At 42.2% G+C, this 14,820-nt stretch overlaps 1 protein-coding gene across 1 annotated transcript in view; it reads right to left on the minus strand.

Moving 5' to 3' along the window:
* The window catches only part of ADAMTS17 (ADAM metallopeptidase with thrombospondin type 1 motif 17), a 197,576-nt gene that overhangs the window by 167,266 nt on the left and 15,490 nt on the right, over nt 1-14,820 (minus strand). Inside the window, exon 4 of the mRNA XM_076348704.1 lies at nt 1,892-2,064. Within this exon, the coding sequence (XP_076204819.1) occupies nt 1,892-2,064 (173 nt within the window). The remainder of the gene's footprint in view (nt 1-1,891; nt 2,065-14,820) is intronic.

The raw sequence follows: 14,820 nt of genomic DNA on the forward strand, positions 1-14,820 counted from the left end.
ACTTGGATCATCAAGACAGATGATTAGACATGTGTTTTAAAAGCTCTCACAGCCATAATGCCCTGTCCCAGCCCCAGCAGAACTGTGGGGCGCAATGGCAGATTTTTATTATCTCACTGATGAATCAGTGCAGAACAGATTTTAGGAGGACCCCTGGGCTGCCACTGCAAACAAAAAGCATTCGTCACCCCTCTTGAGGTCCCAAGCATCTGACATAAGGAAGAAACTCAGCCTTGACACATACGTTATATCTGAATATGCATTTCTGTTAGTTCAAAAAGTAGACTTGAGAAGCAGATTTGTTCAGAGCTGATTATGACGTATGTTCTGCCTGCTCACTGCAAAGCTGGTATGTGAATTTAAAAGTGGAGGACCGTGGCTTTGAGAAGAATAAGGCTCTTGTGCCCCCAGCAAACACATCCTTAAAGGCAAGAAAGCCAGTAAGTAGACCCTGAAGTGACCGTGGCATGAATGGCTTTGTTGCAAGAAGACATTTCCTACAAACCCATCCAAATAAACGTAGAGACACAATGAAGCCCTATTAAGTGACTATTGTCACAGCATGCTAGAAGGCAAAATAAAAGGTAGAGGAAGGGACACAGAAAAGCAGCTTGTTAATGGAAAAGACTAGTTAAACAAACTCCCTGCTTAATCAGCAAAGCGTTTCACTACAGGAGGCCTCCCTCACACCAGTGCTTGACAAAGGCATACGAGACCTCTTAAAAAGCTGTTGTCCCATAGCTGGATTATGCACTGAGCATCCATCACTCAGCTCTTCACTAGGAAGCATGACCAGTCAATTACTATTAAGAACTGTTATTTTTTTGCAAGCCAATTTGCTGCTCATGAACAACAACAGAGCAGTAGTCAGGAGAATGAACTGTTCCTGGATGTTACAATAGCATGGGCAGAGGAATACAAGCTTCCTCCAAGAATTCCTTGTACAAATGCCTCTGGAAGGACCCCTGCCGTCTCTGAGCAGAGTGTTCAGTGTCCACATCCAATTTAGCCATTATTTTCTTTATTGGCACTGCCAACAAGTGAGTGAGCGAGCGCTCATGGCGAGAAGCTTTGTGTTCCCTTATCAACTGAGACGGAAGGCTTAACTACTAGGACAGGTAACAAATTAACACCCACACTTCATATGAGCTTGCAATTTCAAAAGGCTCTCCTCACTCCTGGCAGATTCTCTGCAGAATTTCTAGAATGCTTCGAGAGCCCAACTCCATCAACTATTCAGAAGTACGATCAGCGCCACTTCACGTAGCACAAGAGGTCCTGGGGTAAAGAGAACGGGATCAGCTGGCAGTTCGGTGATAAGTTTGCCATGTTTTCTACAGCAAGGGAGGCAGCCATTTTCATTAAGTAAAAATCAGAGACAAAAAGTGTTTCTAACTGACTTAAAGCCAGGTTTTCTGCTGGAAATCAATATGACTGCTGTCTTCAATAACACTTTGCCTGCTATGACAGTGACCCACAGAGAAATATCTCTTATGAAACAGATCTGCCATGGAAATCTTTAGGAACCCAAGAAACGTCATGTCAGACAAGACCATCTATCCACTCCGGGATACTATCTTCCAAGGTATTCACAGCAGTACAAAAACATGCTAGAAAACACTACTTCTGAACAATTATGGAATGTTTCCTAACTGAAAACTTGCAATTTCAGTTTCAAACAAGTTTTTTATCGTGATGTCCTTAGGCAAATACAGGAAATCACACAGATGGGGGAGAAGAGGCACATAACACAAGAAAACCAAAACCTCTCCTCATACCTTAAGGTCAAAACAGTTACCCATTTCAGCTGTCAAGGAAGCCAGCTTTAACCTACCCTGGATATGATCTGTTTACTCTTGCCTCTTCTTTTGAGAGTAAAGTGCCTACTTACCATATTCATAACCGTGAGGATGAATCTTTGGGCAGCCTCTGCACCATGGTATTGGACCATATCAGCATCTGCCACCACTAGAGTTTCTACTGTGTACTCATTGGTAAGTCGAATGGCGTTTCTTCTCTCCCTCCAGTCACTGGTTGATTTCATTTTCTTTTGTCTCTTCTTTTCTAAAAGTCAAAATACTTATTAAGGCTGGCAGATCATAATAAAACATTTATACTCTTTTCAACAAACATTCTTGTGCACATTCAGATTGCAATGACCTTTAATTAAAGCGTTCTTTGCTGATTAAAAGAAGCAACCAAGAGGTTCCATTACAAGTACATCTGTACCTCTGTGTGCAGATTTGTATGAGACCACCAGATTACATGCAAATAGGAAAGAGGATGGGAAAAGAGAAGTCCAGAAAAGCAAAAGATTAACTGTAATTCAAACCAAGAAGTCATGCTGTTGCAAAAATTTCAGAAATTGGAAACTTGCTTGTGAAAAGAGTACCATTCCATTATAATGGAACAAGTGCTAATTAAGGAAAAATCTGTTGAAGAAAACTTTAGGAGAGGAGACAGTACTTTGGGATGCAATGTACACTCTAGACTCTGCAGGTTCTCCTTAGCCAGGGAAGTTCTAAGATATTCCTGGAGTCAATATCACCATCAGCTTCATTTTTACTTGCTACCAGCATTACTAGAGCAATGTAACAGAACACAAGATAGAGTCTCAAAAATTTTAAATTAAGTGAGATTGTTTTGGAACATGTATTATTGGCCAACTGCAGAAGTCTCTGGATGAAACCCAGAAGTGCAGAAGGTCAGGCTAGATAAGACCTTCTCAGGCTTTCTTTGCTCATTTATTGCTATTGGCATGAGCACCAGCACCAGCAGCTGCAGTCACCGGCCACCTACGTGCAGAGCTCACATGCCTCTTTATTGTTGTATGTGTACCAAAAGCAGGGGAATCCCTAGACCAGCTGATCCTTAATGAACTTAAGTTACAAGAACCTGTGAAAAGGACCCATTCTATGGACTAGAAAGTGAAGCAGTGGTCAGCTACCGTTAACACAAAAATTAAAACACAGAAGTTAAATCTCCCTTCCTCCAAACTAAGGAACTAACGTATTAGTAATTTGTCCTCTTCTAAACTGAAAGGTGAAATGTGTTTCTCAGCTCAAAGACAGATGTGCAAAGCAGTGAGGCATGAACAAAGGAGAAATTAAGTTCAGATCTGAAACTGAATCTACTCACTTCATTGCAGTCACAAAAAATGTATTCATGTTTTCAATTGTAAAATGAAAGAAAAGCAAATGAAGTCATTAAAACAAATTTATTTTGCAATAAGAAACAAACTGCCAAGATTCACTGAAATTACATCTGCTCAGCCTGCAATATACTACGGATAAGATACTGACACTGGTATTAACGCCGATTTCTTCCAATGAAAAAGGGAGCAGAACACACAACAGGTCCTGAAACAGCATAAACACAACATTCAATGCAAAAGTGACATGGGATAGACCATAATGGATGATCAGACAGATACCTCTTATGTCACACTACACATGCTGCTCATTTCCCAGAGCAAAGAATCACTTTTTTATTTTCTGTAGATTTGACTTGAGACCCTCTCTTAGCAAAGCACCATTCTGCAGCAGGCAGATTTGGGTTAGCGTTCACTGATCCTGTTTTTCCACAGCCTGTTGACCAGCTCCCTTACATAATTCAGCATGAATTTCTCCTCTTTCCCAGGCTGGTAAATGCACTCACATCCAGACCATCAGTCTTCCCTGACTGACCCTCTTGTATTCAAGGTGATAAACTCCATCAGCTGTAAGCCCCCCAAAGCCCACCTGAAATGGAATCCCTGCCTTCTGCTCATTCATACATTTTCTGTCTTGTCAATATGCACATTTGAACATGTCCACCCCATATCCCTATTCCGAGTTGTCTACCAGTCATCCAGTATAGCTCTGCACATGCTTTTCTGCCCAAGGCATCAACTGTCAACACTTGGTACATATTTTAAACTGAGAAAAACAACCATGAAATTTGATTTGAATCTTTTTTAAAAGAGTTTGAAAATATCCCCCTGGGTCTAAGACGACAGACAGGAGCCCATGGACAAGCAAAAAAATGAAAACTTGGGGTGCTCATAAATAATGGAAGCTACATGCCAGCAGTAAAAATGAAAATATCCAAGTTTCGAGGCTTGTTTTCACAGGGACTGCAGGACAGCTGCAGAAAAGTGCGAAGTCATGACAAAGCTGCCACAAAGCAGGGGATCTGTATGTTTCTAAGTGCTTTAGAAAGGCAATAAAATAAAATGGAGTGACTATACCAGAAAGAAGGAAAGATGAATGCACCTTTGATTTGCCAACTATGAAATGGAGATGACTTCACCAAACTTCTGTGAACAAGCTCCCGTGTTTGTTTGTTTGTTTATTCATTCCATTCACCCACCCATCCCTCCCTCTGCATAGCCACGCATCTTTAGCTGCGGTACTTTCCAGGTTATCATTTAAATACCAGGGAAGAAATCAGAGAAAAAGAAAAGAGAAGGCAAAGTATTCCAGTAAGAACATTGACCTTTTGGGTCTTGCTGCTAGCAATCAGAACCTTCCTGGAAGTAACAGCACTTCCCCATCAAACTCTCATTTTGGTCATTCCCTAATAAATTAAAAGCTTTCAGCTGGTGTAAATCTCCTACCTATAGAGAAGTTGCTTTTACGGGGGTCTAGGCCTAAACTCAGATAAGTCTGGGCCTGGCATTGAACGAGCTGTGTAAAAAGGCCTAAGTGGAAGAAAATAAATTCAGAGTACTCTGGGTTTTCACTTCAAAAATCTCCTTTTTGATGGAAAAGAAGCCACTTGTGTCAGAGGAGGAACCCACTACGCTAGACTGTAGCTTGCACTCCAGAGAGAAGAGGTCATGCCATGGTCATTTGCCATAGGATTGCCCGGCGTGGTCCCTCCTCCAGAAGCAGATGAAGGAATTGGCAAGGCTTTGCCAATTCCACTCGGCAGCTCTTCGCAGAAGGCAGCTGTACAAAACTCTGAAAGGTGTGATTTCTGGAGAGCAGCAGAGTAAAGGGACTCCTGGCAAATTGGTGGGTAGTCTTGGTTCACACGAAGCCTCTGGCCCCCATTCCTCCATGAGTTTTACTTGAATCTGTGGATTGGCTGCTTTCCACTGGGTGGTAGGGATTAGAGGATGTGTGTGGAAAACTACCACCCCACAGGCTTGCCTAGAAACACAGCCAAAGTGACCTAACTTAGAGAATCTGGGCTCTTACTCTCGTCCTCTCCCTCACATTCTCCAAGCGTAAGCTTACCGAGCACGTAATAGACTCAAGGGAGCCTACAAAGAGCTCAGGTAGTCACCGATGATACACTACAGAAGAGGTAAGGCAAAGCAACACAAACGACTTGAACAGAGGTGTTGTGTGTCGTGGCCTCCCTTGTTTTAAGTTTGTAGCTCCTCTATAGGGTAACTTTTCTTTATTCTTTTTGTCCTTGCAGAGGGCTACTTTCAGAGTGGTCCCTATTTGCATCTTCCTGCCTACCACACATGCAAACAATTTTCCAGCATAATCAAGCACATGGAGAAAACACAACTATAATTTGCATGGATGAACCATCACAAACAGAACAAAAGAAATACACACATCCCATATCGCAGACATTTGATAAAGAGGAGAAAAAGATCCAAAACCAACAGTAAAAATCCTCATTAAATGCATCTGCAACTCATACCTGAGGTGAGTCAACTTTATGGACGTATCAAAAAAAAACCCCATCTCTAGAGCCTCACTTCGGAAACAAGCCAGCACAGAAAAGTCTCACTCCTGCCCCGTGTGATTTATGGACTATGGGCAGAGAATCCCTCCATGAGTACATGAAACCCCAAACTAAAATAAACATCAGCCATTAAAACAAGGATTAAATGCTTGGTGGATTGTTTATTTGAACAAACTGATGTTACAAATTTTGTGGTGCAGATGTTAAGTGTTAGTGTGAAGGCATGAGAGGCCATAAAACATGGGCAGGAGCCTGTCAGAGGAGTTTACATTGCGGAGAGCATATATAACCAAACTGCACACTATTTTAGGAGTCAGGTGTTCCCCGCTTAAGAGGTCAGACAATTTCATGTGAAATATGAGCTGAAACAGTCAATCTACAACACAGCACGTATATGCTGTGGGTGACTAGGCACAAGGGACATTACTCTTTTGCCAGTCACTTTGACGGTGTATTACACAGTCTATCTGGCCAAAAATTCCACAAAATTCAGGACTGTTAGGTGATGGGAGAAGGGCGGTACACCCCCAGATCCTCAGTATAAAATGGATGTAACATTGCACAAGCTCATTAGCTGGCTTTTATTTACAGGCTCTTACCTGTCCTTGGCTAGTCACCTGCAAAGCAACATGATCATATCACATTTTCTGCAGTCCAGCAGACTTTGAAATCTTACTCAGAATGGCAAAAAAACATAGTCCCTACTGCAATCAGAAGCACAAGAGAGCTCTCCTGAAGCCTCAGTAGAAAACTTCTTATGTTCAGTGCTTTTTATGGCAACTCAACAGATGTACAATTCCGAAGCAACCACCCCAAATGACCTTTTCCTATTACACACCGAAAGCCCTGTCTAGCACTGTCTGCGTTTTGGCACATTCTTGCTGTAACTGCAGAGTCCCTTCCTGCTCCTCCTACCTCCCTTCCAACAGTATTTCCCAGGCTCATCTGAAAAGTAACCTCTTCTCCTATAGCCTTCCACTTTTTTTCTCCCTAATCTTCCCCTTTGTAATTTTAGCTACCTCATTCTAGTTAAATCTACTGAAAGTTTCTGGATGCAGTTCAACAAAAGCCACAAATAAAAGCAAAATTGCAAAGTCCTTTCTGCAAGGCCAGATTTCTCCCTAGAAGCCCTTTTCTATTGCTGCCTTAAAAATCCGCTCCAGTTCTTCCTGAGGAAGCCCTCTGCTAACTTCCCTCCACCCATGACCCCTTTAACATCTCTATATACCCTCACATGGAGAGCTAGCTGTTTTCCTTTGTGCTGTTACTTCAGCAGCATAAAAAGGAGGAGAGAGTATGCAAGTGGGGCAAACAGCTAACAGTAGTTTTCCCTATGCCCCAGGAGTTTCTAGAGAATCTTTCACCGGTACTCACATTAGGTGGGTTTTATTAGTTTCACTTAAAAGTAAAAATCATCACCTCTCCAAAGCAAAAGAAGAAGGAGATCCTGCACAGAAACCAAGCCTAGAAATTAAAGAAAGGAAGTTCTTGAGGTATATGCTTTACTAGTTAACCTAAAACCATATGTGAATCAGAGGAAGGGCAAGTTTGCTGAATTATCAGAGGGACAGGATGCCACAAAGTTTCTCTGGTACCAGTAGTAGGATACAAACACCACTCAAAAGGCTATCAATTCTGTGTTTAAATGATCATTATACTGCATCTATGTCTCTTAGACATTGCTATTTAATCTAGAAACTCATTGCTATTTAATCTAGAAACTGTACTAATTTCAAAGAAATTTTCAAATCTAGCATAATGATTTGATTCCATTTCAAATCAAGGTGGCAAGATGTAAGGTGGAGCCCAGGAAGGAAGTGAAACAGAAAGTGGAAGTTAGTAGCAGCATTTACATCCCAGGACCAGAGCAAAAGCAAAACCTAACCAGAATACAGGCAGGCTTCCTTCTTAGTTTGAATTAAGATCAAGGGGTGGTGGGTTGAAACACAGAGAAGAGTGTTTATTATTTAAAAACACATCAAGAGAAATATGCTACAGTTAAATCAAAATACTCCTTATGTTTGGATCTGACAGCAGAGCTGCTTCCAAACCATTTATTGAACAGCTTCTTCAAAAGACTGACCGCACAGCACCACGGTGGATGCCCACAAGCTGTACAAGTCAGCAACCTTGTTTGCTCAGCCTGGGGATCAAGTTGCGTATGGTTAGAAGCAAGACATATTTGAACAGGTTTAGAGCTCTGAGACTTCCAGGATGGCAAAACATTTGCTGCAGAAGTCAGCCCACTGAAGGATATGTGCTAACACAGCCTGAGCTAAAAGAGCAACCACAGATCACTGGACAGCTCAGAGCTGTGAGATCACCACAGGCGCATAAAGGGGGCCAGTTCAAAATTCATGGACACCACCAGAAACATCCCTTCGCTGCCTCCTGTGGGCTTTACACCCAAAGCTCTGTGCATTGGTTACCTTGCAGCTGCAGTTTTCATCCATACAACAACAGAGAGGTTCTTTTCAAAACACTGATCTCCTGAAGGGGAGAAGAAAAAAAAAAACGAAACCACACTTCAGCTCCAGGGGCCTTGGCTCCACACAGTTGCTTCCTTGACGCCTTTCCTGTGGCATCCACCTCTGAGTAGACACAAGCAAGGATGAAGAAGAAAACTAAGAACAGACACTATTGGAGTTGCTGTCACAGCCAGCACTCCCCAATCTATTTCCAGCCATGGGAACATGGAGCCCCCTTCACCTCTGTCAGGACACAGCACAATATTGTCCTTGTGCACTGATCTTTTATACCTCCATTAAAAGCTTGGAATTTCAGATTTACCACAGCTAGCTGATGCCAGTGAGTAGTCTGAAGTTCAGGAATTAAAAATGGTTGCTCATTCAAATCACAGCTGAGTACAGACTGAGAGCTGTCCTCTCATTTTTAATTCCTTGTCCTACAAAACGGTTATGCACCTCCAATTTCTTTCTGACTAGAATGGCAGACAAAATCATGCATCAACTGGTAGGAAAAATCATTGCATAGCAGAATGATCCATTGCTCCCTAATCCACCTCCCAAAAATGTTGTGGGTTTTTTTGTTTTGTTGTTGGGATTTTTTTTTTTTTTTTTTTTTTTTTTTTTTACACAGCTAATTTCATACCAAATCACAAATTCATGACTATTTGTCTGGCACAGCAGCAAACAAGAATTTAAGACAGAAGTCATGAACTCTGTGCTGCATCTCAAAACACCACAGAGATTTTATTGCAAGGATTGTTATCCAAGTTAGTCTGTGGCTTGGACACATCAGTTAAAACCTTATTCTTCTGCAAAACATACTCAGCCATCAACATAACGCATCAGGACTTTGTCTTTAATGGCAGGCCTGTAAGACAGCACAGGATAAGCACTATGATCTCTATCTGCCCTCTGGTTCAATTTGTCAGCAGGATTTCAAAGATTGTCACCTCCTGAACTATGTGCACTCATCTCCTTTTAAAAGGACACCTTCATTGTAGGCTTTCCATGCAGCTAGAAACAAGGACTCACTCATGTAAGACAGTCAGATAAGAGAATTTAATGTTACAGAAAGCAGGCACAGTGAGCATGGCTTAATGGTAAGGCTATTAAAGTGGGAATGGAAATACCTGCTCTACCACTCCCTCTTAGCCTCTGTGCCTCGGTTTCTCACCGTATATTTGATTTGCTCTGTTACTAGTTGTAAATTCTCTGAAGCTGAATTGATTTCCTTTGTTTGTGACAGACGCACAAAGGTCCCAGCTTGCTTGGGGCCATGGGGGAAGATCCTGTAACACAAATATAATTAGGTCCTAGTGATAAGGAGTGATGTACGTTAAGACTCTGAACTTAGACTCCTCAGTTTTGATCACTTAAACTCAGCAGATCTGAGACCAATCACAAAGCACAGTCCTAATCCGCTTCAGAGACTACAAAATGCCTGGCTGCAGTTATACTGTGAAAAATGGCATCATTGGCCTCCAGGTTTATTCTATTTTAATGAGTCTTTAGTGAACGGGCTTAGTTTCCGACGAATGTTTTTACAACTGCCAGCCTTACCAACCCATCCTGGGCTTTGGCAGCTGAGGTTGGAAAGGCTCAGGGACTCACCAAACCAGGGGCTCCCCACCTACAGTCTGGCCTCACCATTACACCTATACTTTTGAGAGAGGTGGCACAGACCTCTTTGAAAGCTGAGCAATTTAATTCTGGTGATTTGCAAAAGCCAGTAAAGAATACAGGTTCATCTCCCATAACGGTGTTGGCTCAGCAGGTCAAAGTGAAGTAAAAAGTAGTGTAATAGTTATTTTTAATCCCTAATGTATACAGATATGTCAAACTACCCAGGGAACAGATCAGCTGAGAAAGAAACTGTCAGTTTACAGAGCAACTGTCAGATCCAAAGGCTCTCGGTACCATTGCCAGAGTTAGTAGCCCTAATGTGCAAATAAAGAAACTGCTTGAGAGTTAGAGGTTATAGTCTAAATGACCTCTAGTTTTCTGTGCCTTCAGTCTTGGGTTCACAGTTTGAGACATCTATGACTTAGGAAGCTTAGAGCTTTTGAACAGAAGCAAAACCTGCCCCAAAGTGTTCCCGTCTTGGCCACACAAACATGTAGGTGCCCAACACTTCGTAACTTTTATAGGTAAGATCCCAAGGGATCTGCTGAAGGTCAAAGGTCAAACAACATTAGGAATTGAGACCAACAGAGTCCCAATTCCCAACTCTTGGCTCTAACCCTGAGCTATGATTTACGATAATATGGAAAAAACAAAGACAGCTAAAAAGTAAGCAATGTACCTTAGTCTCCTTGGAGCAACCGGTCTGCCTTTCTAGCCAGAATGACCACTGGAATACCCGTAAACATCCCGAGACAAGGACGGTGTACACTAGACAGCCTAGCTCATTACCACCTGCTAGTTTAGATTTTATTAGGTTCCAATGGAAACTAGCACTAAGTTTTATTAGGACCCAAGTGAAGCAGCAGTACAGCTCTACTGTGTGCAGCTGCTCTGGAAGGGGAAGAAATCCATATAGAATCATTGAGGTTGGAAAAGACCTCTAAGATCATCGAGTCCAACCGTCAACCCAACACCACCATGCCCACTAAACCATGTCCCTAAGCGCCTCATCTACACGTCTTTTAAAAACCTCCAGGGATGGGGACTCCACCACTTCCCTGGGCAGCCTGTTCCAATGTTTCACCACTCTTTCAGTAAAGAAATTTTTCCTTACATCCAATCTAAACCTCCCCTGCCGCAACTTGAGGCCATTTCCTCTCGTCCTATCACTTGTTACTTGGGAGAAGAGACCGACACCCACCTCACTACAACCTCCTTCCAGGGAGTTGTAGAGAGCGATGAGGTCTCCCCTGAGCCTCCTTTTCTCCAGGCTAAACAACCCCAGTTCCCTCAGCCGCTCCTCATAAGACTTGTTCTCCAGACCCTTCACCAGCCTCGTTGCCCTTCTCTGGACACGCTCCAGCACCTCAACGTCCTTCTTGTAGTGAGGGGCCCAAAACTGAACACAGTATTCGAGGTGCGGCCTCACCAGGGCCGAGTACAGGGGCACGATCACTTCCCTACTCCTGCTGGCCACACTATTTCTGATACAGGCCAGGATGCCATTGGCCTTCTTGGCCGCCTGGGCACACTGCCGGCTCATGTTCAGCCGGCTGTCGACCAACACCCCCAGGTCCTTCTCTGCTGGGCAGCTTTCCAGCCACTCTGGAAATGCTATATATGCTACATATATGCTACATATATATAGACATATATATATATATGCTAAATATATGCTACATATATTTGCATGTCCTCTTCTTTTGTCTCTTTTGCACCTTGACAGTAGAGGAAGAAGAAACTGGAGTCCCTCCTGCTCCACATTATCCATGCTGCCCTCATGCTGAGAGCTTCATGCAGAACAGACCAGCAATAAAACTTCACTTGCCACGTGATGGAAAAGGACACTTCTGAATGGCAGACTGCTCCACAAGGCCGCTGTTTATCAGCCATAAGGAAACAATCACACACTTACAGGGAAAATCCAGATTCCCTGTTTGGAAGACCAGGGACCTGGAAAAGCCAAGGGATTTATCCACACAAGTGAGAGACACTCCCATGGGTAAAGTGCTGAATTTCTGATACAGGGAATACTTCTATGCTTGCAAACACTTAATCACATTACATCTTCTGCATAGCCCATTGTTGAAATCCTTGCTTTAATTCTTCAACAGATGCTTCCTAATATGGACTAATACAGGTTGCATTACATCTCTCTATTTTTAGTGCACATGTTTTTTGGCCATAACAACTGCTATTTCAGGCCAAGTCAAACCTGCAGAGAAAACACAGCTAAGAGACAATGATTAAAGATGGGGAAATGCAACGTAGCAGTAACATGTGTTTAGGATTTATACCTGTTCGGGGAAAGCGTTCCTTACATTTGATACCTGCATACTAGCACTTATTTAAATTATTACCAGCTTTGATCAATTGTTAAAACAGGTCAAGAAGTAACTATACAGAGAAGCAACGCATTGTTATTTTGTGAATTAAAATGTTGATCTTCCATGCATCTCTCCATGCAGCATATTTGCATTAAATGAAAACTGGTTCATTTAAACAGACAAAAGGATTTAAAGTAAACCCACATTTAAGAGTAATTTATGAGGCCTATATCATAAACATGAAATAACAACCTTCCCTCCAAAGACAAGCTGCTCTCTCTCATGCTCCTGGACTGTATTTTATACCAAATCCCTTCTATGTAAGGGGACTTTAATACATCACTGGAGACCTTTGGAAAAGTTAACAGAACTTACTTTTCTGAAAGAGACAGAAAGTTTTATGACATGGTTAGAGGAGACTCCTATGCTTTCATAACGTGGTTTGAGTCTGTCTTTAACATTGATATTTTCTCTCACCAAGAAAAACTGAAAAACTTTTCCCATCCATAGACTTTGATGGCATAGGAAACACGCAAAACGTGTGACCAGATCTCAGCAAATTAGTTAAACTATTGTTGTTCCATGATAGTTAACATAACTATATCCATTTACTGCAGCTGAGGGTGTGGTGGATATTGTCATGTGGAAACAGCCTTATTGTATATATTATGAGGTCGCAGAGAGACAGGGCAATGAAAGAAGCCCTCTCTCAGGTGTTTTCTACCCCCATTCTTAGCTACACAGGGTTAATAAAGGAGATAGTACAGCTCCCCCATAGTCCCCTCTGGTCTGCCCATTTCCTCTCTGTCAAAAGCTATTCTTATGGGGTCAGAGACTGGTGGAAATCGCAGATACTGTCGAAACACAGATTAGCCCTGCAGCTACCTCTTGTCCCCACAAATAAATTGAGAAGTCTATTCATGGATGTCTAGGCTAAACCTGAGGGCACTGCAAAAATCAGGTATGATGCATTAAGAGACCTCTTTCTCTCCCCACTTGGCTCACCTGTAGAGAAATTCTTACTTTTGTGTCTTAAAGCCTACAAACAAAACTCCCTATGACTCCATTCTCTCTCCAGAAAGACCACTAGTCCAGGACCTTTGACAAGAAAGTCGTCAAACTAGTTCTTTAAAATCAGAACAGTGTGTGATAGCAGGTTTGTACCCCAGATGGAGCCCAGTGTCTAGAGATGAGAACCGAAGAAGTGTTTCACTCACATCACTGGTGTGAAGCTATTTCCCATGTTCCTAATGACGCCATGCTTCAGAGCAAATGAAACCCAACCTTTCCTTCCTTCCCCCTCACAGCATAGGCACCTGGAAACCTTTTAATAGGTTTTCTGTTTGCCTCACAGGGGCTCGTGTTCATTCCTGAGCAGAAATGTGCGTTGTGACTTGAACTCTTTCTCCTGCTGGATGACAGGTGATAAAAATAATACGTATACACATATCATATGACTAACAATAGCACCTGGCCCATGGTGATGGGATCCGTCCTTTGCTGCTGGAGCACTTCAGAATTCAAACAAAGGGATTAAAACATCAGCCCTGAATCCACAGACCTGGGATTTTTTTTTTTTTTTTTAACCCATTCATAGGCACTTTCAGATTCAAATCTCAAAGATCCAGTCATCCAGGACCTTAAGTACTTTCCCACTCCTGACTACAGCCAGATTAATCCTCTTACACAAATTATTCCAGGAGAAATTTGGCTCCCACAAAGTCCTCCTGCAGCTCTAAAAATAATTTCGAGTGCTGTAGGACATTATGCTGCTTAGACTAAAGGAGTTGTTTTAGAGGTTTTAACAACCACTTATCAAACCGGATTGCTGGCATTACCTAGCCCCAAGGAACTGTTCAGCTCAGTTTCCCTCTCCCATGGCTGGGGTCTGCGAGGAAAGTACCATGCTTCTGGGTGGAACACAAGAGGAATGCTCTTGGAAAGCTCTGCTCTCTATCCCCTCAGTAGCGCTGACACATGGCACTTCCTGATTAAGTTCATTTTGCTTTCTTAAAATGCTTTCCTCCTTACCCTACAAATACTTACACAAGTCATTACATCACCATGCATCTTTTTTTACAATCAATTAAGTTCATATATTACAGGACCATTGCTGCGAATAGAAATTTGCCATTGAACAATTTAGCCCTGTTTAAATTCTTATGACATGATTAATAACTAACATTAAAAATTCAGCATCTGATACTTTGTATTTTATTTGAATCCCAAATAACCCCAGATCATGGCAGGTACCACTGAATTACAAAATTTTAAGAAGAAAATATCTTTAGAGGTGGTTCTTGTCTGTCAGAAAATACAAGAACAGCAGCAAAGGACTGGAAAATGCCCAAGCGTGACAATTCTGTGGCTTTGAAAAATACTCATTTTATATTGTATTTACACAAACATGTATTTTTCTGTCTATGTTGTTCCACAATACAGGATGTGTATCGAAAATGTCTAGCATGAATATTTCCCAAGTATTTACAACCTCCATTCTTTCCTGTCAAGTTTTAGCCTGGGTGAGCCAAATTACAAGCCAGTGAAAAACAACCTCTAGTACAAATCTGATCAGTCCTTCACTCTGCCGATGTTGGCGAGTACCATAGTAAAGAGACCTTTTCCCAGGAGAAACTCTGGAAGCACGCCCCTAGGTCATCATTTCCACACAATTTCATTAGGAATGGACCTTTTGTGTGTCAGAGAGGATTAAT

Source organism: Aptenodytes patagonicus, chromosome 10 (assembly GCF_965638725.1).
Source record: "Aptenodytes patagonicus chromosome 10, bAptPat1.pri.cur, whole genome shotgun sequence".
Lineage (NCBI taxonomy): Eukaryota > Metazoa > Chordata > Aves > Sphenisciformes > Spheniscidae > Aptenodytes > Aptenodytes patagonicus.